This window comes from Ascaphus truei, chromosome 20 (assembly GCF_040206685.1).
Source record: "Ascaphus truei isolate aAscTru1 chromosome 20, aAscTru1.hap1, whole genome shotgun sequence".
Taxonomy (NCBI): Eukaryota; Metazoa; Chordata; class Amphibia; order Anura; family Ascaphidae; genus Ascaphus; species Ascaphus truei.
In genome coordinates, this window is record NC_134502.1 from 18400606 (window position 1) to 18423534 (window position 22929).

The following is a 22929-nucleotide window of genomic DNA, read 5'->3' on the forward strand; positions in this document are numbered from 1 at the left end:
ACACTGCTCTGTGTATAATATAGATACACAAACTGCTCTATGTATAATACAGATACACACACTGCTCTATGTATAATACAGACACACACTGCTCTGTGTATAATATAGATACACACACTGCTCTATATATAATACAGACACACACTGCTCTATGTATAATACAGACACACACTGCTCTTTGTATAATACAGATACACACACTGGTGTGTATAATACAGATACACACACTGCTCTATGTATAATACAGACACACACTGCTCTATGTGTAATACAGACACACACTGCTCTTTGTATAATACAGATATACACACTGCTCTGTGTATAATACAGATACACACACTGCTCTGTGTATAATACAGATACACACACTGCTCTGTGTATAATACAGATACACACACTGCTCTGTGTATAATACAGACACACACTGCTCTATGTATAATACAGATACACACACTGCTCTATGTATAATACAATATACGCTGCTCTGTGTATAATACAGATACCCACTGCTCTGTGTATAATACAGATACACACACTGCTCTGTGTATAATACAGATACACACACTGCTTTGTGTATAATACAGATACACACACTGCTCTATGTATAATACAGATATACACTGCTCTGTGTATAATACAGATACACACGCTGCTCTGTGTATAATACAGATACACACTGCTCTATGTATAATACAGATACACACGCTGCTCTGTGTATAATACAGATACACACTGCTCTATGTATAATACAGATACACACACTGCTCTGTGTATAATACAGATATACACACTGCTCTGTGTATAATACAGATACACACACTGCTCTGTGTATAATACAGATACACACACTGCTCTGTGTATAATACAGATACACACACTGCTCTGTGTATAATACAGACACACACTGCTCTATGTATAATACAGATACACACACTGCTCTATGTATAATACAATATACGCTGCTCTGTGTATAATACAGATACCCACTGCTCTGTGTATAATACAGATACACACACTGCTCTGTGTATAATACAGATACACACACTGCTTTGTGTATAATACAGATACACACACTGCTCTATGTATAATACAGATATACACTGCTCTGTGTATAATACAGATACACACGCTGCTCTGTGTATAATACAGATACACACTGCTCTGTGTATAATACAGATACACACTGCTCTATGTATAATACAGATACACACACTGCTCTGTGTATAATACAGATACACACGCTGCTCTGTGTATAATACAGATACACACTGCTCTGTGTATAATACAGATACACACTGCTCTATGTATAATACAGATACACACACTGCCGTGTATAATACAGCTACATACATTGCTGTGTATAATACTGTACATATACACACACTGCTCTATGAATCATACAGATACACACACTGCTCTGTTTATAATACAGATACACACACTGCTCTATGAATCATACAGATACACACACTGCTCTGTGTATAATACAGATACACACACTGCTCTGTGTATAATACAGATATACATGCTGCTCTGTGTATAATACAGATACACACACTGCTCTATGTATAATACAGATATACGCACTGCTTTGCGTATAATACAGACACTGCTCTGTGTATACTGTATGTGATGGATTGGCGTTGTACATAGAGTAAGTGAGAAGTCTATACACAACAGATTTTCAAATAGAGAGTCATTTATTTCCCCAGACTGGGTATAATAGGGTATAACACACTGCTGAGGCAAGTGTAGACACACACTGCTCTATGTATAATACAATATACGCTGCTCTGTGTATAATACAGATACCCACTGCTCTGTGTATAATACAGATACACACACTGCTCTGTGTATAATACAGATACACACACTGCTTTGTGTATAATACAGATACACACACTGCTCTATGTATAATACAGATATACACTGCTCTGTGTATAATACAGATACACACGCTGCTCTGTGTATAATACAGATACACACTGCTCTATGTATAATACAGATACACACGCTGCTCTGTGTATAATACAGATACACACTGCTCTATGTATAATACAGATACACACACTGCTCTGTGTATAATACAGATATACACACTGCTCTGTGTATAATACAGATACACACACTGCTCTGTGTATAATACAGATACACACACTGCTCTGTGTATAATACAGATACACACACTGCTCTGTGTATAATACAGACACACACTGCTCTATGTATAATACAGATACACACACTGCTCTATGTATAATACAATATACGCTGCTCTGTGTATAATACAGATACCCACTGCTCTGTGTATAATACAGATACACACACTGCTCTGTGTATAATACAGATACACACACTGCTTTGTGTATAATACAGATACACACACTGCTCTATGTATAATACAGATATACACTGCTCTGTGTATAATACAGATACACACGCTGCTCTGTGTATAATACAGATACACACTGCTCGGTGTATAATACAGATACACACTGCTCTATGTATAATACAGATACACACGCTGCTCTGTGTATAATACAGATACACACTGCTCTGTGTATAATACAGATACACACTGCTCTATGTATAATACAGATACACACACTGCTCTGTGTATAATACAGATACACACGCTGCTCTGTGTATAATACAGATACACACTGCTCTGTGTATAATACAGATACACACTGCTCTATGTATAATACAGATACACACACTGCCGTGTATAATACAGCTACATACATTGCTGTGTATAATACTGTACATATACACACACTGCTCTATGAATCATACAGATACACACACTGCTCTGTGTATAATACAGATACACACACTGCTCTATGAATCATACAGATACACACACTGCTCTGTGTATAATACAGATACACACACTGCTCTGTGTATAATACAGATATACATGCTGCTCTGTGTATAATACAGATACACACACTGCTCTATGTATAATACAGATATACGCACTGCTTTGCGTATAATACAGACACTGCTCTGTGTATACTGTATGTGATGGATTGGCGTTGTACATAGAGTAAGTGAGAAGTCTATACACAACAGATTTTCAAATAGAGAGTCATTTATTTCCCCAGACTGGGTATAATAGGGTATAACACACTGCTGAGGCAAGTGTAGACAAGCAAACACAAACACATACTGTAGATCTGCAACAACGTAGAATGTCCTTTTCTTTGGTGGTGGGTCTGAGTCTCAGCTGTTCCCAGGCAATTTCTCTGGGAACTGAAGTCCTGCTTCCTAGCAAGCTTGTGAAGCTCTGGGAAGTCGCTCCACTGCAAGTAACGAAGCTCTGCGCTTCCTTGCAGGATTGGGTAGTTTGTCGTTTTGGTGCTGGGTGTGAGTCCCAGCTTTTCCCATGCAATCACTCTGGGAACTGAATCCCTGTGCCCTAGCAGACATCTGAGAACAATGAGACAAAGTGTTGTTCCACAAATACTCATCCTTTTCAAATATCCCCCTCTTCCCGGGATAAAACTCGGGCCTTACGGTGGGGTCTCCTAGACAACAGAGAGAATACATTCAAATATTGTTTAATCGTATTCTGTGCCTGTAATTTCTGGTCTATGGAAAGATTCGCCTAGTTGGACTCTTTCCTTGTTTTGTACGGGGTCTGGCTGTGACCCCAAATCTAACTCCTTATCTCCTGGATGAAATTATTTTACCAGGGCCCCTTTATTATAAAGCAATATCTTTGCTTTCTGTAGGTTCCCGTCTGCAAACACCCCTATAGTATTTAACCTTTCTGCAAAGGCCAACACATCCTGTACCCCACTTTCTGCCCTTGGGAGTTGGTCTTTGCACATTTCCTTTAACAAATCCAGAACCCCTCTTGGTTGTCTTTCATCAAGTCTAAAAGTGAAATCCCTGTGGAAGACCAGGATGGCAAAGAGAAGTGGCGGACGCAGTTTATCCCAATGCCATGTATTAGTGGAGATGAACTTTCTTAACAACCTATAGGGTTTTATTGATGCACTTGACTAGCCTATCTATATAGGGATGATAAGCAGAGGTTCATACCAACTTCAATTTTAACAGGCCGTAGACCTCCTCACTGAGTCTGGACATGCTTTTTACGCACCAATTGACACATTTTTTGGTAGGAAACCCAACAGAAGAACGTAGTTGGTTTGGTAGCAATCTACTACTGCTGTGGCCAGCTTTAATCTAACATTTGCCCGCAATTTTTCGGGGAATGTTTTGGCAGCCACCGGACTTGGCCGTGCACCAGCCACATCTTGCCGCCGCGCGCAGCCCGTTTCCCCATTCAGCGCTAACGCTCTGAACAATGGGAAGTGCCTGCGGCGCCGGAAAAAAAAAACGGCCGCGTCTGCTTGCGATTGTACATTTAACCGCGGTGGCGGCCGCTTTAGACTCGGGGCGGCCGCCACTGTATAATGCATATATATTGATATTTCTTTTGCTCGGAGGTGAGGAGGAGCGCAGGAAGATGTCGTGATATATGTAAAAGAAATTAAACATATATAGTGCAGACTGTAATCACTGCTAAAGTTTGTAGTAATCTATAGAATAAAACTCACAAAAATCGCTGTATAATATCACATGTCAGAGATCCTTCTCTCTCTGACTGGAGCCCTTTTCAACCGCAAATGTTAGGATATCCCTCAGTAGGTGGGTATGAAAATAAAGAAAAACCACAATAGTGCATACTATTCGGACTCAGTATATTAACAAAATTAACAAGAGTACAGTAAACTCACATTTGCCATACAATAATCGGGTGGGGGAGAGAACCGCCGATAAATCTTCAGTGTAGTGGCAGGCAGCTTCACAGCGTCTCACTCGCTCCTCGCTGTGTATTTCCGCATGCGTCACCGCCGTCACGTCACTTCCGCTATCGCGTCACAGCTAAGGGCGGAAGTTCACACTAGGTCTGGTGTCTGCCGTGATTCTGCCAATCCTTCCGAACAGGTTCTCTGCTACAAACTCTACGCGTTTCGCTAGATGCTTCGTCAGGAGTTGTGATGGCGGTGACGCATGCGGAAATACACAGCGAGGAGCGAGTGAGACGCTGTGAAGCTGCCTGCCACTACACTGAAGATTTATCGGCGGTTCTCTCCCCCACCCGATTATTGTATGGCAAATGTGAGTTTACTGTACTCTTGTTAATTTTGTTAATATACTGAGTCCGAATAGTATGCACTATTGTGGTTTTTCTTTATTTTCATACCCACCTACTGAGGGATATCCTAACATTTGCGGTTGAAAAGGGCTCCAGTCAGAGAGAGAAGGATCTCTGACATGTGATATTATACAGCGATTTTTGTGAGTTTTATTCAATAGATTACTACAAACTTTAGCAGTGATTACAGTCTGCACTATATATGTTTAATTTCTTTTACATATATCACGACATCTTCCTGCGCTCCTCCTCACCTCCAAGCAAAAGAAATCTCCATATCCTGGGATCTGGAACTGTCCCACCAGAGGAAGTTGAGCTGCTTCATACACGTTTTATTATCTATTCACTGTTTGATGTAAGGTGTATTTGTATAGTTTTATGTTGCACTTATAACACTATTTACTATTTATCACTTGGGAAGCGCCCAGTCCATCCTTTACTCCCCCACTCCCCTTTCTTTTGATTCGATATATATTGATACCCTGAAGATTGTTTCTCCAGGGGACCAATTATGTCAACACCTATTTATTCAAAAAGGATCCCTATTCTTGAAATAGGTACCAAAGGAACTTTGTTTTTCCCCTTTGAGGCAACTATCTGGTACTCAGGGTATGAAGCACAGAAGTTTGCTACCTTTTTATAAAATTCTGTCCAGGAGGCGTGCTAGAAGTTTTTTTGCTGTTGATTAGTGCCACCTGACTAATTTTGCACATCTCTGTCTCTCCGTCACTGCTGGAGATCTCTGACTTCAATTTCTTTTTTTCTTATTCCTTGACTTCCATTCCTATTTCATCTTTTCTGTGCCGTTCACACTGTTCAACTTCCAATTGGACCAGTGGAATTGGTTCCTCTTGGTTCTATCCCAAAGGCCATCCCTCTGGGACCTGAAGGCCTGCTTCCTAGCAGGCTTCTGTAGCACGCTTGTTTATGGTGCTGGGTGTGAGTCCCAGCTCTTCCCAGGCAATCCTTCTGGGAACTGAAACCCTGTTTCCTTGCAGACTTCTGTAGCACTCTTGGTTCTGTGAGAGAGAGGGAATGCTAAGAGAAAGTGATGAGAGAGAAAAAACGGTGCTATGAGAGAGAATGAAGGACCTGAAACAGTGAGAGTGGGGCTGCAAGACAGAGAGGGAGAGAAATAAGGCTGAGACAGAAGGCTGGAAGATGGAGAGTGAGAGAAAGAAGGCTGAGAGAGAAGGCTGAAAGATGGAGAGGGAGAAAAAGAAGGATGTGAGTGAGGTCTACTTTTATTTATTTAGGGTGATCATTGATTTCCAATGTGGCTATCTACGTCCAGTTAAGGGCTTAGGTAGCCACAGTGACAATCAATGGATTTAATTACTTTATCATGTTATTATTTATTGTATGGTATTTTTCATTGAATGTATTTTTTTAATGCTTTTCCATGGCTAAAAGTTCTATTAACCACATTTGGCTAATAGGACTATTTTCCATTACGGTGGTGGTGAGAGAGGGGTGTGGGTACTGTTGTTTTGGGTAAATAAGGTCGGTGGTGGGGGTTAGTTGTCCTGGGGACGGCGGTCAAGTCTCCTGGCAGGTGGCATGAGGGGTTAACCCCATCATTACCTTAGCGGTTAGCCAATGAGTTAATGAATGGGTTTATTAATGTCTTTTAACATTGTAAATTAACAATTGTGTTTAATTATAGCTTACCATTGATTGCCAATGTGGATATCTAGGCTCCCATTTGGGGGAGGGGCTTCGTTATCCACAGCGACAATCAATGGTTTTATGATTAAAATGTATTTCTAATGTTCTGTTCATATATATATATATATATATATAATTATTTTAAAAAATTGGTTAATGCCCCAAATCACTATTAGCTGCATTTTTCTAATAGGGATATTAGGCATTAGTCTAGAGGGGACAGGAAAAGGGGCAGTGAGTGAAGGGGCTTGTTGCCCTGGGTAGGTTGATTAGACCTCCCGGGGGGGGGGGGTGATTAACCCCTTCATTACCTTAACACGGCAATGCTTTACTAGGTACTTAGGTGGGCAAGGGGGCTAGGTAATATAGTTTTATGTTTATATAAACCCCTTTGTGGTCACCTAGTCATGTTAACCTGTGGGCTATTAAGGGGTTAATATGTACGGTAATGTATTGTAATTAGTCTTTTATCATCTATTTCGGGTTGGTTTAGCTTATCTACCCTATGTATATAGGCCAGTACATTATACAGTATAAATAGAAAGGACGGGACTAACGCCAGCCTGCAGTATGGGGATAAATTATTTTCTGTATTTCTGGCGTTCATCCCATTCCGATAAATATCGGAACTTGATGTATAGCCGTTTTAACCAAAAAATGTGGCATTAGGCTATTTTAAATCGGATCCGATACTTTTAATAGATCTGATGAAAAAAATTTTTTTTTTACTGTACCACATTGATGTATTGCATGTAAATTAAAATTTGGCACCAATACTGCATTTTTAGGCACCACAGCTTCATGTATCCGGGCCCAGGTATCAACACATCAGGGCTGGTTCATTACATAGTGTGAAAATAATACAGCTTGAGAACATATCGCTGTTATACATAGTATTAAATTAATAAATAATATTTACTAATGCAAAAAATGTCATTTATTAAAACACATAATTCTGTTTTTAATGAAATTGTATCAATCAGGTTTTCAACATGACGCGATGCATATAACTTCATTTCAAACAACGAATTGTGCGTCATACGTATGATGTCACATAGCGACCTTCTTACATACAGCGCACTTTTAAGGAAGTTTCATACCACTTGTTGGCACTGAAATTGTGACCAAACAAAATCAGATATGATCCTTGCACATACGTCCCATTGTGTTGCACTGTCACATTGTGTTGTTGTGTCACACTGTGTTGATGTGTTACAGATATAGATGAATGTGATGTCGCACCACCCTGTATTCACCCCGCTACCTGCACTAATACCCCGGGCAGCTTCTCCTGTAACTGCCCCTCAGGGTATGTAACACGTATTAACGGAACAGGAGTAACCGTGTGTGAAGGTAAGAAACACCTCTAGGACTAGACAGTCTAACACTTCTACTGTGCCATTGTGTTACACTGTGCTGAACATTGTTTATTGTGACACATTTGGGGTTATGTTAATTTGTGTTGTTATGTTACATTATTTCATGTGTTCCCTTGTGTTGTTTTGATACGTTGTGTAACATTTATGTTGCTGTATCAAATTGTGATTTGAGTAGAAAGTCAAAGACAGAGAAGAGTTGGCATGGGTTAGATTTGTGTGTGTTGATTAGTGAAGTAAAGTAGGTTTGTTTAGCCTGAGAGAGGGCAGAGCTGGAACAGGATAGCATCAATTTGTAGTGAAGGAAGTCTGCGAGAGTGTGAGATTTCCTCCAGAGGCGTTCAGAAGAACGAGTGGAGGAACGCAGCATGCGTGTGTGGGAATTTAGCCAGGGTCTGGGGTTAGAAGGGCGAGGGCGGCAGAGAGAAAGCGGGGCATGAAGATCAAGAGAGGAGGATAAGGCAGGGTTGTAGTTCCTGACCAGGTTTTCAGGGTCTGTAGCAGAATTGAGAGAGGAGAGGGAGGAGCGTAAAGTGGACACAAAGGCTGGTAGGTTAATAGAGCGCAGGTTTCTGCAGAACCGAGGGGTAGATCGAGGTGGAGAAGGGGAGAAGCGAGAGAGAGAGAATGAGATGAGGTGATGGTCAGAGAGAGGAAAAAGGGAAATGGTGAAATCAGAGAGAGAAAAGTTTTTAGTGAAAATCAGGTCTAGGTAGTGGCCATACTTGTGGGTGCTGGCTGCAGTCCACTGTTGAGTGAGGTTAGAGAGAGAAAGCTGGAAGCCCAAGGAAGAGAGGTCATCAATGTGGCAATTGAAGTCCCCAAGGAGAAGAACAGGGGACTCTAAGGAGAGAAAGAAAGAGAGCCAGGATTCAAAGTGAGAGAGAAAGGCAGAAGGGGGGTGAGTAGAGGTAAGTGGGTGATAGATGACCGCCACGTGAACATGGAGAGGAGAGAAGATCTGGACAGTGTGAGCCTCAAAGGAGGGAAAAGCAAGAGAGGGAGGAATAGGAAGGGTTCGGTAACAGCAGAGAGAGGAGAGCAGGAGCCCCACGCCTCCACCCCTGCCATCAGGGTGCAGAGTGTGGGAGAAAGAAAGGCCACCATAGGAGAGGGAAGATTCCAGTGCAGTGTCAGACTGAGTGAGCCAGGTCTCAGTTATAGCAAATAGGAGCAGAGAGTGAAAGAGAAAGAAGTCATTAACAGAGAGGAACTTGTTAGAGAGGGAGCAAGCATTCCAAAGGTCACAGGAGAAAGGGAGAGAGGAGGGAGGGTGGCAGGGGATGGGTATGAGGTTAGAGGGGTTGACTCAGAAGGAGTAGAAGTTGCATGTGGGAGGCGAGGACGAGAGCATGTAGGAAAAAGGCAGGGACCAGGATTGGGAGAGATATCCTCAGAAGCAAGGAGGAGAAGCATGGATAGAAAGAAGATGTGTGAGGATGATTTGTAGGGGTGTGTTATAGGGCAGGGGTATAGCTGTGTAGTGTCAGAGGGCGCAGGTAAGAAAGGAGTTCATGTAGAGAGAGAAGTGGTGAAGGAAGGAGAGATGGAGTATTGCAGGGTACATGCAACCACACGCAGGGTTTCTGGATAAGGCTTAATTATTGAGCCTTAAAAATACAGCACACAAAAACAAAACAGCTTCTTTTCAGCATACAAAAACAAAACAGCTTCTTTTCAGCATACAAAAACCCAGACAGTTCGTCAAACATGCATTTTGAAGACAGACCTTATAGCAGTAATCTACTTCAGCGTTTCAGTCCTATCTCTTGACCAGCCAGCCTGCATGTTTGTACAGACGGGGGGGGGGGGGGGGGGGTTTAAAATACCTTGATGAGGCAGCTGGGATCAGACTAATCAACTCAGCTGAAAGTTAACCTCCTCACTGCTGCACTACAGATAAGTCTGCCAGGCATAGGGCTGGTGACGATTATTCACCCTGTCACATGGAGATATATGAATAGAGTTAGAGACATACTGAGGCTGGTAGGAAGAAGTGCACATTTTGAAAAGAAGTGAGGTCACAGCAAATATAACTAGAAAAGGCTGAGATGTGCAGTCTGGGATAGATGATATCCTAGTTTCCAGTGTAGGAATCAGGGCCAGTAGGTGTTGTCCACTTCTTCACTCCTTTTGAACTTCCTTTTAAACTTCAGTTGTCCTGCTACTTACAATGGGCTCCTTATTTATTATTTATTTATTTATAAAATATTTTACCAGGAAGTAATACATTGAGAGTTACCTCTCGTTTTCAAGTATGTCCTGGGCACCGAGTAAGACAAATAATACATGGTTACAAATACAGTTACATAAATGAACAGAGTATACATTATATACAAGACATTGAGTGCACAGTTAAAGAAAATATATATTATGGGCGTATGAAACAGTTACAGACCAGATTAAAATGTGAGGCAGCCTTAGATTTGAAAGAACTTAAACTGGTGGTGGATGTGAGAGTCTCTGGTAGGTTGTTCCAGTTTTGGGGTGCACGGTAGGAGAAGGAGGAACGGCCGGATACTTTGTTGGGCCTTGGGACCATGAACAGTCTTTTGGAGTCTGATCTCAGGTGATGAGTGCTGCAAGTGGTAGGGATGAGGAGCTTGTTCAGATAGCTGGGTAGCTTGCCCATGAAGAATTTAAAGGCAAGACAGGAAAGGTGAATTTTGCGCCTAGACTCTAGTGATGACCAGTCTAGTTCTTTGAGCATTTCGCAGTGATGTGTTGTAGTTGCATTGGAGAACAAAACGACAAATTGAATTGTAGAGGGTGTCAAGTTTGCTAAGGTGGGTTTGAGGTGATGAGCCATATACTATGTCTCCATAGTCAATAATTGGCATTAGCATCTGCTGTGCGATACATTTCTGACCAGGAGACTTAGGGAGGATTTGTTCCTGTAAAGTACCCCTAGTTTGGCATAGGTCTTGGTTGTCAGGGTATCAATGTGCATCCCGAATGTTAAGTGGGAGTCAAACCATAAGCCCAGGAATTTAAAACTAGTGACAGGGGTTAGGGTGGTGTTAGCATTGGTTCTAATCTGGAGCTCAGTCGCTGGAAGCTTTAAAAATTTAGTCTTGGTCCCAAATACGATTGTTACAGTCTTGTCAGTGTTTAAAAACAGTTTGTTTTGGGAAATCCAGTTTTCGAGTCTCAAAAAGTCAGACTGAAGTATGTGTTGAAGGTCAGAGAGGCTTTGGCTGTGTGCATATAGGATTGTGTCGTCTGCATACATGTGTATTGAGGCTTCCTTACAAGCTGTGGGAAGATCATTAATGAACACTGAGAAGAGTAGGGGCCCCAGAACAGAGCCTTGCGGGACACCACAGGTGATATCCAGGGGGTTGGAGTTAGAGCCTGAGATAGACACATGTTGGGATCTTCCTGATAGGTAGGACTGAAACCAGTTTAAAGTATGCTTCCCTATTCCAGAGCTCTGGAATTTGTTAAGCAGGATAGCATGATCAACTGTGTCAAAAGCCTTTGCAAAATCTAGGAATACTGCACCAGTGAGTTGTCCCCGTTCCATTCCACACTGGATTTCATTGCAAACTTTTAGCAGGGTAGTTACGGTGGAGTGTTTGGGACGAAAGCCAGATTGGAATTGGCTAGGGAAATTTGTCTTGTATAGAAATCGCTTATTTGGGAGTGGACACATTTTTCCATTACTTTGGATAGAATTGGGAGAAGTGAGATTGACCTGTAGTTTGAGATAGTGTTTTTGTCCCCACTTTTGAAGATTGGGACAACTCTGGCAGTTTTCCAAGTCTTATGGATATGGCCTGCAGACAGGATAGAGTTGACTACAGTATGGAAGCAATTGGTTTGGCAATGGCTGGGGCACCAAGTCGTAGGAACCTAGATTGCAGTAAGTCAGGTCCGCATTGGCTGCTTAGTTTTAGTTTGAGGAGCGCTTGTGTAATCTCCTCTTCAGATACTAGGCCAAATTGAAAATTGTGGGCAGTGTTGGGAGGGGGTGGGGCTATGTGTGTACTCCCAGGATGAGATTCAGATTTGTGGTTTGGGCTGCGTTTCGCTAAGAAGTTAGTGGCACACCCCACAAAGTAATCATTGAATGCATTTGCAATGTCAATGGGGTTTGTCAGAGTAATATCCCCCTTAGTGATGTTACTTGGTTGTTGATGGTTAGGAGGCTGGAATATATTGTAGACTAGCTGAGAGACCCGGCGTTGCCCGGGAGTACAATTTCCCGCTCCTCCCTCTCTCTCTCCACTCCCCCTGTCTGTTTCTCCGCTCCCCCATCTCTGTTTGTGTTCCCCCCCTGCACAGCTCCGTTACCCCCCCCCACCGTGTTTGACACACACAGGGTCCCCCACACACACACTGTGGTGTCCCCCCCACATACACACTGCCCCCCCACACACTGTCCGTCCCCCCCCCCACCCCACACACTGTCTGTCCCCCCCACACACACTGTCCACCCCCCCCCCCACCCCACACTGTCTGTCCCCCCCCACCCCACACACTGTCCTTCCCCGTCCCCCACCCCACACACTGTCCGTCCCCCCTTCCCCCACACACACTGTGTCCCCCCTTCCCCCACACACACTGTGTGTCCCCCTCCCCCCACACACACACTGTGTGTCCCCCTCCCCCCACACACACACTGTGTCCCCCCCTCCCCCCACACACACTGTGTCCCCCCTCCCCCCACACACACTGTTTCCCCCCTCCCCCCCACACACACACACTGTGTCCCCCCTCCCCCCACACACTCTGTGTGTCCCCCCACCCCCCCACACACACTGTGTGTCTCCCCCTCCCCCCACACACACTGTTTGTCCCCCTCCCCCCACACACACACACTGTGTCCCCCCTCCTCCCCCCCCCCCCACACACACACAAAGCCCCCTCCCCTCTGCCAGGACTCACAGCACCGCTCCTCCGTTTGTCGCGTGCCTAGCCCTTCTCTGCTCTCCCTCCTACCATCCAGAGAGCGCTGTGCATGCTCCCCCTCTCTGCACCTGTGAGCGCGAGCCACTACCGAGGAGCGGCGGGTGGGAGCAGCGTGACCGGAGGGAGGGGGGTTGGTGGGGGAGAGGTGAGGACGGCGCCGAGTGGAGTGACCGGATGGAGGGGGGTAGGTGGGGGAGAGGTGAGGACGGCACCGAGTGGGAGCGGCGTGACCGGAGGGAGGGAGGGGGGTTGGTGGGGGAGAGGTGAGGACGGCGCCGAGGAGCGGCGTTTGGGAGTGGAGTGACCGGAGGGTGGGGGGTTGGTGGTGAGGGAGAGGTGAGGCCTGCGCCGAGGAGCGGGCGGAGGTGTGAGGGGGGTGAGGAGTGTGGGTTTGCCAAGTTGTTCTCCTTAGGTTCCAACTGCAAGTGAGATGTTCCTTGCAATGTAAGGGGTGGGATGAGGGGGGGGGGGGGGTGGGGGGTGCGCCGTGGCCAATAAAACAGGGGGAACAAAGGGCCAATCACACAGGGGGAAGACATACACACACAAACATTATTTAAGACTTATAGATATAGATAACCTTCCAGAAGTTAGCTGGGTTTGATGTATTTTGGTGGAGATTGTCAGAGTAATATTGTGCTTTTGCATGCCTTGTTTGCCTTGTGCACATGTTCCGCTGGCATCTGTAGTGATTGAGATCCTTGGTAGTGCCAGTTACTTTGTAGCTTTTCCACACGGTATCCCTGAGCTGGTAGAGTGCTATAAGGTCAGTTGTAACCCATGGAAGGTGGGCAACCCGTACCCTTATTTTGCGTAGTGGAGCATTGGTATCGCAGAGTTTTAAGAACTCTGATTGGAAATAGTCGAGCGCAGAATCAGGGTCGGGAATTAAATCGATTCTGTGCAATGGGCAGTTGGTAAGGTCATCCAGAAACTGTTGTGGGTTAAAGTTCTTAAATGTTCTGGTGAGGAGAACTCTAGGGCTTGAATGGGGCGGTTTAATTTTCCTTACACAGTACACTATTGCATGGTCACTGAAAATATCAGGAAGGATGCCAGAGGATTGGATAATGCTGGGGTTTGAGGAGAGAATCCAGTCTAGCAAGGAATGGTTATGCGATCTCAGGTTTATCCGTGTGGGTTGGGAAATGAGTTGCGATAGGTTAAGTGACTTGAGTTGTATCTGGATTTTGTGGTTTTTAGGGTCAAGCCAATTGAAGTTGAAATTCCCAAGAGCTAGCAGCTCACTCTTCTCATTCAGAGAGGAAATGGAGCCAAGAAACTGGGTGATATCAGTCAGGGATTGTAGAGGGGCTTTAGGGGGACGGTAGATGCCAGCGAGCAAGATGGGCTTAGAAAAGGGGAGGCAGATTTTGCCAACTAGGATTTCAAAAGAGGGTGGGCTTGGGGGGCAATTTAACAGTGTAAATTGTAATGTGTCTGCAATATAAAAAAAAACACTCCTCCTCCTCTCTTTGACCTATCTCTCCTAAAAATGGAGTATCCCTGAATGGCGATATTTGCATCAGGGGTTTTAGGGGTTAACCATGTTTCTGTAAGAACGATGGCTTTTGGTTTATGCATAAGGCACCATGCCCTTAGTTCGTCCAGTTTGGGCAGCAGGCTCCGGATGTTTATATGGGCGACAGATAGCCCTTTTTGGAATTTAAAGGTGGAATTCTCAGGGGCATGGGACAGAATTGAAATGGGAGGACCTGGGTTAGGTTCAATATCACCTGCTAAAGAGAGTAATAGTATGAGTAGAAATTTGGTTAGTTGTTTGCAAGTTGTAAATTTGTGGTGTTTTCCATTAGAGTGAGCAGTGGTTGGTGTGCTGGTTTTTAGAGTTCTCCATCCAACATTCAGTAGATAGTGCAAGGTTTTTGAGTAGTTCAGGGTGTATGGTGATGTTGGGTGTGGGCCAGGATGGAGGAGTTTGTAGTGGATAGAGGGAGTAACACCTCCATGAGGCCAGGAGAAAGAAAAATGTTAAGATACATAGCAGGTTCATTATGCCAGAGGTAGGCAGTGCTGCATGGAGCTGTTGTGAGCAAAGTGAGTGTGTGCAGACTAAACAGCAGGGGTGAGCCTGTTCCTTGTCAAGTGTTTTGCTGCATTGCAATGCTAGAGTTAATTCAGGGTTTCAGTGTTTTGTGCAGTCAGTTTTGGGAGAGGGGTAAAGGGGTGGGGGGTTAAAAAATGCAGGTTAACAAGCATGGGATCATAGAGTGGTCATAAAAGCTCACCGGTTGTTGCCTTGAGTAAAAGAGTTTGCAGAAAGATGCAGTCCCCAGTCACCTCTAGTCAAACTATAGTCACTATTATTGTCACTTAAAATGATCACTTTAAATGCATCACTCTTAAGATGCCAATGCTATCCTGCCAATGCAGGGGGATATTTGGAGATACTTGGAGATGGGCTGCAGGTGTTACAATGCATCAGATTATGTTGCTATGTTACACTGTCACACTGTGTTGGTGTTACACTGTCACATTGTGTTGTTGTGTTACATTGAGTCACACTGTGATAATGTGTTACATTGTGTCACATTGTGTTGTTGTGTTACACTGTCATATTGTGTTGATGTGTGACACGTTGTGACATTGTGTTGTGTTCTATTGTGTTGCTGTGTTACACTGTCACTCTGTGTTGATGTGTCACACTGTGTAGTTGTGTTACACTGTGTCACATTGTGTTATGTTATTCGGTGTCACATTGTGTTGTTGTGTTACACTGTGTCATATTGTGTTGTATTACAGATGTAAATGAATGTGACTTTGCTTCCCCCTGTGACCTCCCCGCTATCTGCACTAATACCCCGGGGAGATTCTCCTGTAACTGCCCCTCAGGGTATATACCCTCCTACAGCAGCACAGGGAGAATCAATGTGACCTTATGCAAAGGTAAGAGAAACCTCTAGGACTAGAAAGTGTAACCTTTAGTGTCACTGTATTTGTTGTGTTTCATTGTGTTTGTTATGATACAGACCATTAAGAAGTAATGTAAACACACACTGCTCTGTGTATAATACAGATACACGCACTGCTCTGTGTATAATACAGATACACGTTGCTCTGTGTATAATACAGATAAACACACTGCTCTGCGTATAATACAGATAAACACACTGCTCTGCGTATAATACAGATACACACTGCTCTGTGTATGATACAGATACACACACTGCTCTGTGTATAATACAGATACACACGCTGCTCTGTGTATAATAGAGACACACACTGCTCTGTGTATAATAGAGACACACACTGCTCTATGTGTATAATACAGATGCACACGCTGCTCTGTGTATAATACAGATACACACGCTGCTCTGTGTATAATACAGATACACACGCTGCTCTGCGTATAATACAGATACACACTGCTCTGTGTATAATACAGATACACACTGCTCTGTGTATAATACAGATACACACGCTGCTCTGTGTATAATACAGATACACACGCTGCTCTGTGTATAATAGAGACACACACTGCTCTGTGTATAATAGAGACACACACTGTTCTGTGTATAATAGAGACACACACTGCTCTGTGTATAATAGAGACACACACTGCTCTGTGTATAATACAGATGCACACGCTGCTCTGTGTATAATACAGATGCACACGCTGCTCTGTGTATAATACAGATACACACACTGCTCTGTGTATAATACAGATACACACGCTGCTCTGTGTATAATACAGATACACACGCTGCTCTGTGTATAATACAGATACACACGCTGCTCTGTGTATAATACAGATACACACACTGATCTGTGTATAATACAGATGCACACGCTGCTCTGTGTATAATACAGATACACACACTGATCTGTGTATAATACAGATACACACGCTGCTCTGTGTATAATACAGACACACGTTGATCTGTGTATAATACAGATACACACTGCTCTGTGTATAATAGAGACACACACTGCTCTGTGTATAATACAGACACACGCTGCTCTGTGTATAATACAGAAACACGCGGCTCTGTGTATAATACAGACACACGCTGCTCTGTGTATAATACAGATACACACACTGATCTGTGTATAATACAGATACACACGCTGCTCTGTGTATAATACAGACACACGTTGCTCTGTGTATAATACAGATGCACACGCTGCTCTGTGTATAATACAGATGCACACGCTGCTCTGTGTATAATACAGATACACACGCTGCTCTGTGTATAATACAGACACACACGCTGCTCTGTGTATAATACAGATGCACACGCTGCTCTGTGTATAATACAGAGACAGACACTGCAGGTGACAACCTGTAGTCCCTACTATATCAGTGTTCCCCTACGGTCAGAGGGACAGATTTTATGGGTCACAATGTATTGTTACTGTATGTTACACTGTCCCTCTGGGTTGTCCTACACTGTTGCACTTTGTGTTATATTGTGTTCTATTGTATTGTTGTATTACAGTGACACATTATGTTGCTGCTTTACATTTTGTCACATTGTGTTATTGAGTAACATGGTGTCACATTGTGTTATTGAGTAACATGGTGTCACACTGTGTTATTGAGTAACATGGTGGCACATTGTGTTATTGAGTAACATGGTGTCACACTGTGTTATTGAGTAACATGATGTCACATTGTGTTATTGAGTAACATGATGTCACATTGTGTTATTGAGTAACATGATGTCACATTGTGTTATTGAGTAACATGATGTCACATTGCGTTATTGAGTAACATGGTGGCACACTGTGTTGCTGTGTTATCTTGGGTCACATCGTGTACACTGTTACACTCTCATTGTGTTGTTATGCACTCTCTCACAATGTGTTACTGTGTTGTTACATTGGGTCACATTGTGTTGTTGTGTGACACTGTCTCACATTGTGTTGTTCCAGTGTCACATTGTGTTGTTGTGTTACAGATATAGATGAGTGCTCACACACTCATTGTGCCCCTCCTGCTATCTGCACTAATACCCCGGGCAGTTTCTCCTGCAACTGCCCCCCAGGGTGTATACCCCACAACAGCATCAGAGCGGGAGTCAATGTGACCTCATGCACAGGTAAGAGGCACCTCTAGGACCAGACCCTGCCTGACACACTTGGTCCTGTCGTACACCTCTAGGACCGGGCAGTGCCTGACACCTCTAGGACCAGATGCAGCATGACACTTCTATGACCAGATACTATTTGACAGCAGTAAGAACTTAAGCTGACTGACACCTCTAGGTCTGTACATTATCTGACACCTCTAGGACTGTACATTGCCTGACACCTCTAGGACTGTACACAGTGAGCTCTCTGATTTCTTTCCATTAAAGGGACGTGTGAGTCACATCTTACACGAGAGAAGAAGGAGCTAGAGAAATGTGAGACACAAAATCAAAAGGTTTGTACCGTAATGTGTGTGTGTGTGTCTGTGTGTGTGTGTGTGTGTGCGCATGTGGGACACAACCAGGTGTGTAAAGTTTGTTTGAGCGTTTAACACAATGAGAAGGTGTGTAATGTGTGTGCATGACACAACCAGGAGGTATTTAATTTAATTGTGCATGTGTGCATTACACAATGAGGAGATGAGAAATGTTGGTTTGTGGATGTGATGCACAATGAGGAGTGGTGTGATGTGTGTGTGACACAACCAAGAGGTGTGTATCCTGACACATAAGGAGGAGGTGTGCGTGTGTGGGTGTGTGGGTGTGTGGGTGTGTGTGTAAATATATATATACACACACAGACACATATATATATATATACACACACACACACACACACACACACACATATATATATATATATACACACACACACACACACACACACACATATATACACACACACACACATATATATATCTACTATATATTTGTGAAATCACTGTATGTCTGCGTCCCAAGGGTCAATCGCATTGGACCTTGGGCCTGTCACTCCTGCTCAGGCCATGCCCGCCCCCGCACACCTCTCATTGGCCTACGTCCAACACCAATGCCACACTGTCCCACCCCTCACTGACTCTCATTGGCCTGCGTCCAATGCCCGCCCCCGCACACCTCTCATTGGCCTGCGTCCCACCCCTCACTGACTCTCATTGGCCTGCGTCCAATGCCCGCCCCCGCACACCTCTCATTGGCCTGCATCCAACACCAATGCCCTAATACTTCCACACTGTCCCACCCCTCACGCTTTGCTTTTGCAACACCTAATCCTCTAATCCTCAACCTGCTCTGGGGCCACGCTTCACAGCTATCAAAACCTTCACGTCTGCTACCACAGACTGCCGAATCAGGTACAGCAGTGTATCCCAAACTGTGCGCGGCGCCCCGCGGCTTGGCTAGAGGGGCGCCGCGATCAGGGCCACCAGCAGCGGGAAACAAGTGCTGCTAGCTCATTTAAAAAAAAAAAAAAAAAAAACCTCTGAGGGGAAGCAGAGGAGCGGTCACGTGACCGCTCCCATCCAATGGGGCTGCAGCCTGCCCGGCATTGCAACTGCAGAGCCACCAGACAGCACCAAGGTGTGTGTGTGTGTGTGTGTGTGTGTGTGTGTGTGTGTGTGTGTGTGTGTGTGTGTGTGTGTGTGTGTGTGTGTGTGTGTGTGTGTGTGTGTGTGTGAAAAACGGGCTGCAGGGTGTGTGTGTGTGTGTGTGTGTGTGTGTGAAAAACGGGCTGCAGGGTGTGTGTGAAAAATGGGCTGCAGGGTGTGTGTGTGGTGTGTGTGTGTGTGTGTGTGTGTGTGTGTGAAAAACGGGCTGCAGGGTGTGTGTGTGTGTGTGTGTGTGTGTGTGTGTGTGTGTGTGTGTGTGTGTGTGTGTGTGTGTGTGTGTGTGTGTGAAAAACGGGCTGCAGGGTGTGTGTGAAAAACGTGCTGCAGGGTGTGTGTGTGTGTGTGTGTGTGTGTGTTTGAAAAACGGGCTGCAGTGTTTGTGTGTGTGTGTGTGTGTGTGTGTGTGTGTGTGTGTGTGTGTGTGTGTGTGTGTGTGTGTGTGTGTGTGAAAAACGGGTTGCAGGGTGTGTGTGTGTATATATGTGTGGTGTGTGTATATATGTGTGGTGTGTGTGTGTGTGTGTATATATGTATATATGTGTGTGTATGTGTGGTGTGTGTATATATATATATATATGTATATATATATATATATATATATATATATATATATATATATATAATGTGTGGTGTGTATATATGTATGTGTGGTGTGTATATCTACTATATATTTCTGAAATGTCTGTATGTTTGTCTGCATGCCCTGTGTCCCTAGGGCCAATCGCATTGCACCTTTGGCCTGTCACTCCACCTCAACACTGTCCCACCCCTCACCACACTGTCCCACCCCTCACTGACTCTCATTGGCCTTCGGCCAACACCACTGCCACACTGTCCCACCCCTCACCCCACTGTCCCACCCCTCACTGACTCTCATTGGCCTTTGGCAACACCACTGCCACATTGTCCACCCCTCAGTGACCTTTGGGAATGCTTCTAAGCACCTAACACTCACCGCACTGCCTCTTACAAACACCCCCCTCCACCACCACCCCCCCAACCTCATGCACCCCCCTCCACCACCACCCCCCTCAACCTCATGCACCCCCCTCCACCATCACCCCCCCCCCAACCTCATGCACACTACAAACGCACGCCACAGCTCTCCCGCTACTGCAGCCCATCACCAACCCCCCTCACCCAAACATACAACGCACGATGCTCCATCACCCCCCCCCCCCTCACACCAACAGCAAACGCACGCTGCTGAACATACAACGTACGATGCTCCATCACACCCCCCCCCCCCCTCACCCGAACATCCCCGGAGCACACCCAAAACTACCCCACCCCCCTCACCCATACATCCACCGCACGATGCTCCTCCGGAGCCCCTCACCCCCCCCCCCACCATCCACCGCACGATGCTGCTCCGGAGCCCCTCACCCCCCCCCCCCCCACTCACCCGAACATCCACCGCACGATACTGCTCCGGAGCCCCTCACCCCCCTCCTCACCCTCTGTCCGCCCCCCCCCCCTTTCCTGGCCGCTGGCCCGCAACAACGGAACTACCCCCTATCACCACTCCGCGGGACCTCAACATCACCCGCTCTCCCGGAGCACCCTCTCCCCCGGTGCTCCCCCCCTCCCCCCCCCCCAGAGCACCCTCTCTCCCGGTGCTCACCCGCTCCCCCGGTGCTCCCCCCCCCCCCCAGAGCACAAAGGCGCTTCACCCGGGCCGGCGCTTCACCCCCCCCCCCCGCCCTGGCCCTTCAACCCCCCCGCCCTGGCCCTTCACCCCCCCCCCGCCCTGGCCCTTCACCCCCCCCCCTGGCCCTTCACCCCCCCTCCCTGGCCCTTCACCGGCCCTGCCTTCACCCCCCCCTGCCCTTCACCCCCCCCCTGCCCTTCACCCCCCCCCTGGCCTTCACCCCCCCCGTCCCTGCCCTTCACCCCCCCCCCCCCGGCCCTGCCCTTCACCCCCCCCCGGCCCTGTCCTTCACCCCCCCCCCCCCGGCCCTGCCCCCCCCCCGGCCCTGCCCTTCACCCCCCCCCCCCCGGCCCTGCCCTTCACCCCCCCCCTCGGCCCTGCCCTTCACCCCCCCCCTGCCCTTCACCCCCCCCGGCCCTGCCCCCCCCCCCGGCCCTGCCCTTCACCCTCCCCCCCCCCCCCGGCCCTGTCCTTCACCCCCCCCCCTGCCCTTCACCCCCCCCTGCCCTTCACCCCCCCCCTGCCCTTCACCCCCCCCCTGCCCTTCACCCCCCCTGCCCTTCACCCCCCCCGGACCTGCCCCCCCCCCACCCCGGCCCTGCCCTTCACCCCCCCCCCGGCCCTGCCCTTCACCCCCCCCCCAGCCCTGCCCTTCACCCCCCCCCCCAGCCCTGCCCTTCACCCCCCCCCCCCCGGCCCTGCCCTTCACCCCCCCCACCCGGCCCTGCCCTTCACCCCCCCCCCGGCCCTGCCTTCACCCCCCCCCGGCCCTGCCCTTCACCCCCCCCTCCCCCCCGGCCTGCCCTTCACCCCCCCCCCCCCCCGGCCCTGCCCTTCACCCCCCCCCCCCCTGCCCTTCACCCCCACCCCCCGGCCCTGCCCTTCACCCCCCCCCCCCCCCCTGCCCTTCACCCCCCCCCCCGGCCCTGCCCCCCCCCGGCCCTGCCCTTCACCCTCCCCCCCCCGGCCCTGTCCTTCACCCCCCCCCTGCCCTTCACCCCCCCCCCTGCCCTTCACCCCCCCCCTGCCCTTCACCCCCCCCCCCCGGACCTGCCCCCCCCGGCCCTGCCCTTCACCCCCCCCCCCGGCCCTGCCCTTCACCCCCCCCCCCAGCCCTGCCCTTCACCCCCCCCCCCGCCCTGCCCTTCACCCCCCCCCCCCGGCCCTGCCCTTCACCCCCCCCCCCCCCGGCCCTGCCCTTCACCCCCCCCCCCCCGGCCCTGCCCTTCACCCCGGCCCTGCCCTTCACCCCCCCCCGGCCCTGCCCTTCACCCCCCCCCCCGGCCCTGCCCTTCACCCCCCCCCTCCCCCCCGGCCCTGCCCTTCACCCCCCCCCCCCCCCGGCCCTGCCCTTCACCCCTCCCCCCGGCCCTGCCCTTCACCCCCCCCCCCGGCCCTGCCCTTCACCCCCCCCCCCCCGGCCCTGCCCTTCACCCCCCCCCCCCCGGCCCTGCCCTTCACCCCCCCCCCCGGCCCTGCCCTTCACCCCCCCCCCCCGGCCCTGCCCTTCACCCCCCCCCGTCCCTGCCCTTCACCCAACGTCCCTGCCCTTCACCCCCCCCCCGTCCCTGCCCTTCACCCCCCCCGTCCCTGCCCTTCACCCCCCCCTCCGGCC

At 47.6% G+C, this 22929-nt stretch overlaps 1 protein-coding gene across 1 annotated transcript in view; it reads left to right on the forward strand.

Moving 5' to 3' along the window:
• The window catches only part of LOC142470965 (uncharacterized), a 155384-nt gene that overhangs the window by 79702 nt on the left and 52753 nt on the right, over positions 1–22929 (forward strand). The window contains exons 30-33 of the mRNA XM_075577770.1: positions 8057–8191; positions 15889–16032; positions 18048–18188; positions 18447–18514. Coding sequence (XP_075433885.1) covers positions 8057–8191; positions 15889–16032; positions 18048–18188; positions 18447–18514 — 488 coding nt within the window. The remainder of the gene's footprint in view (positions 1–8056; positions 8192–15888; positions 16033–18047; positions 18189–18446; positions 18515–22929) is intronic.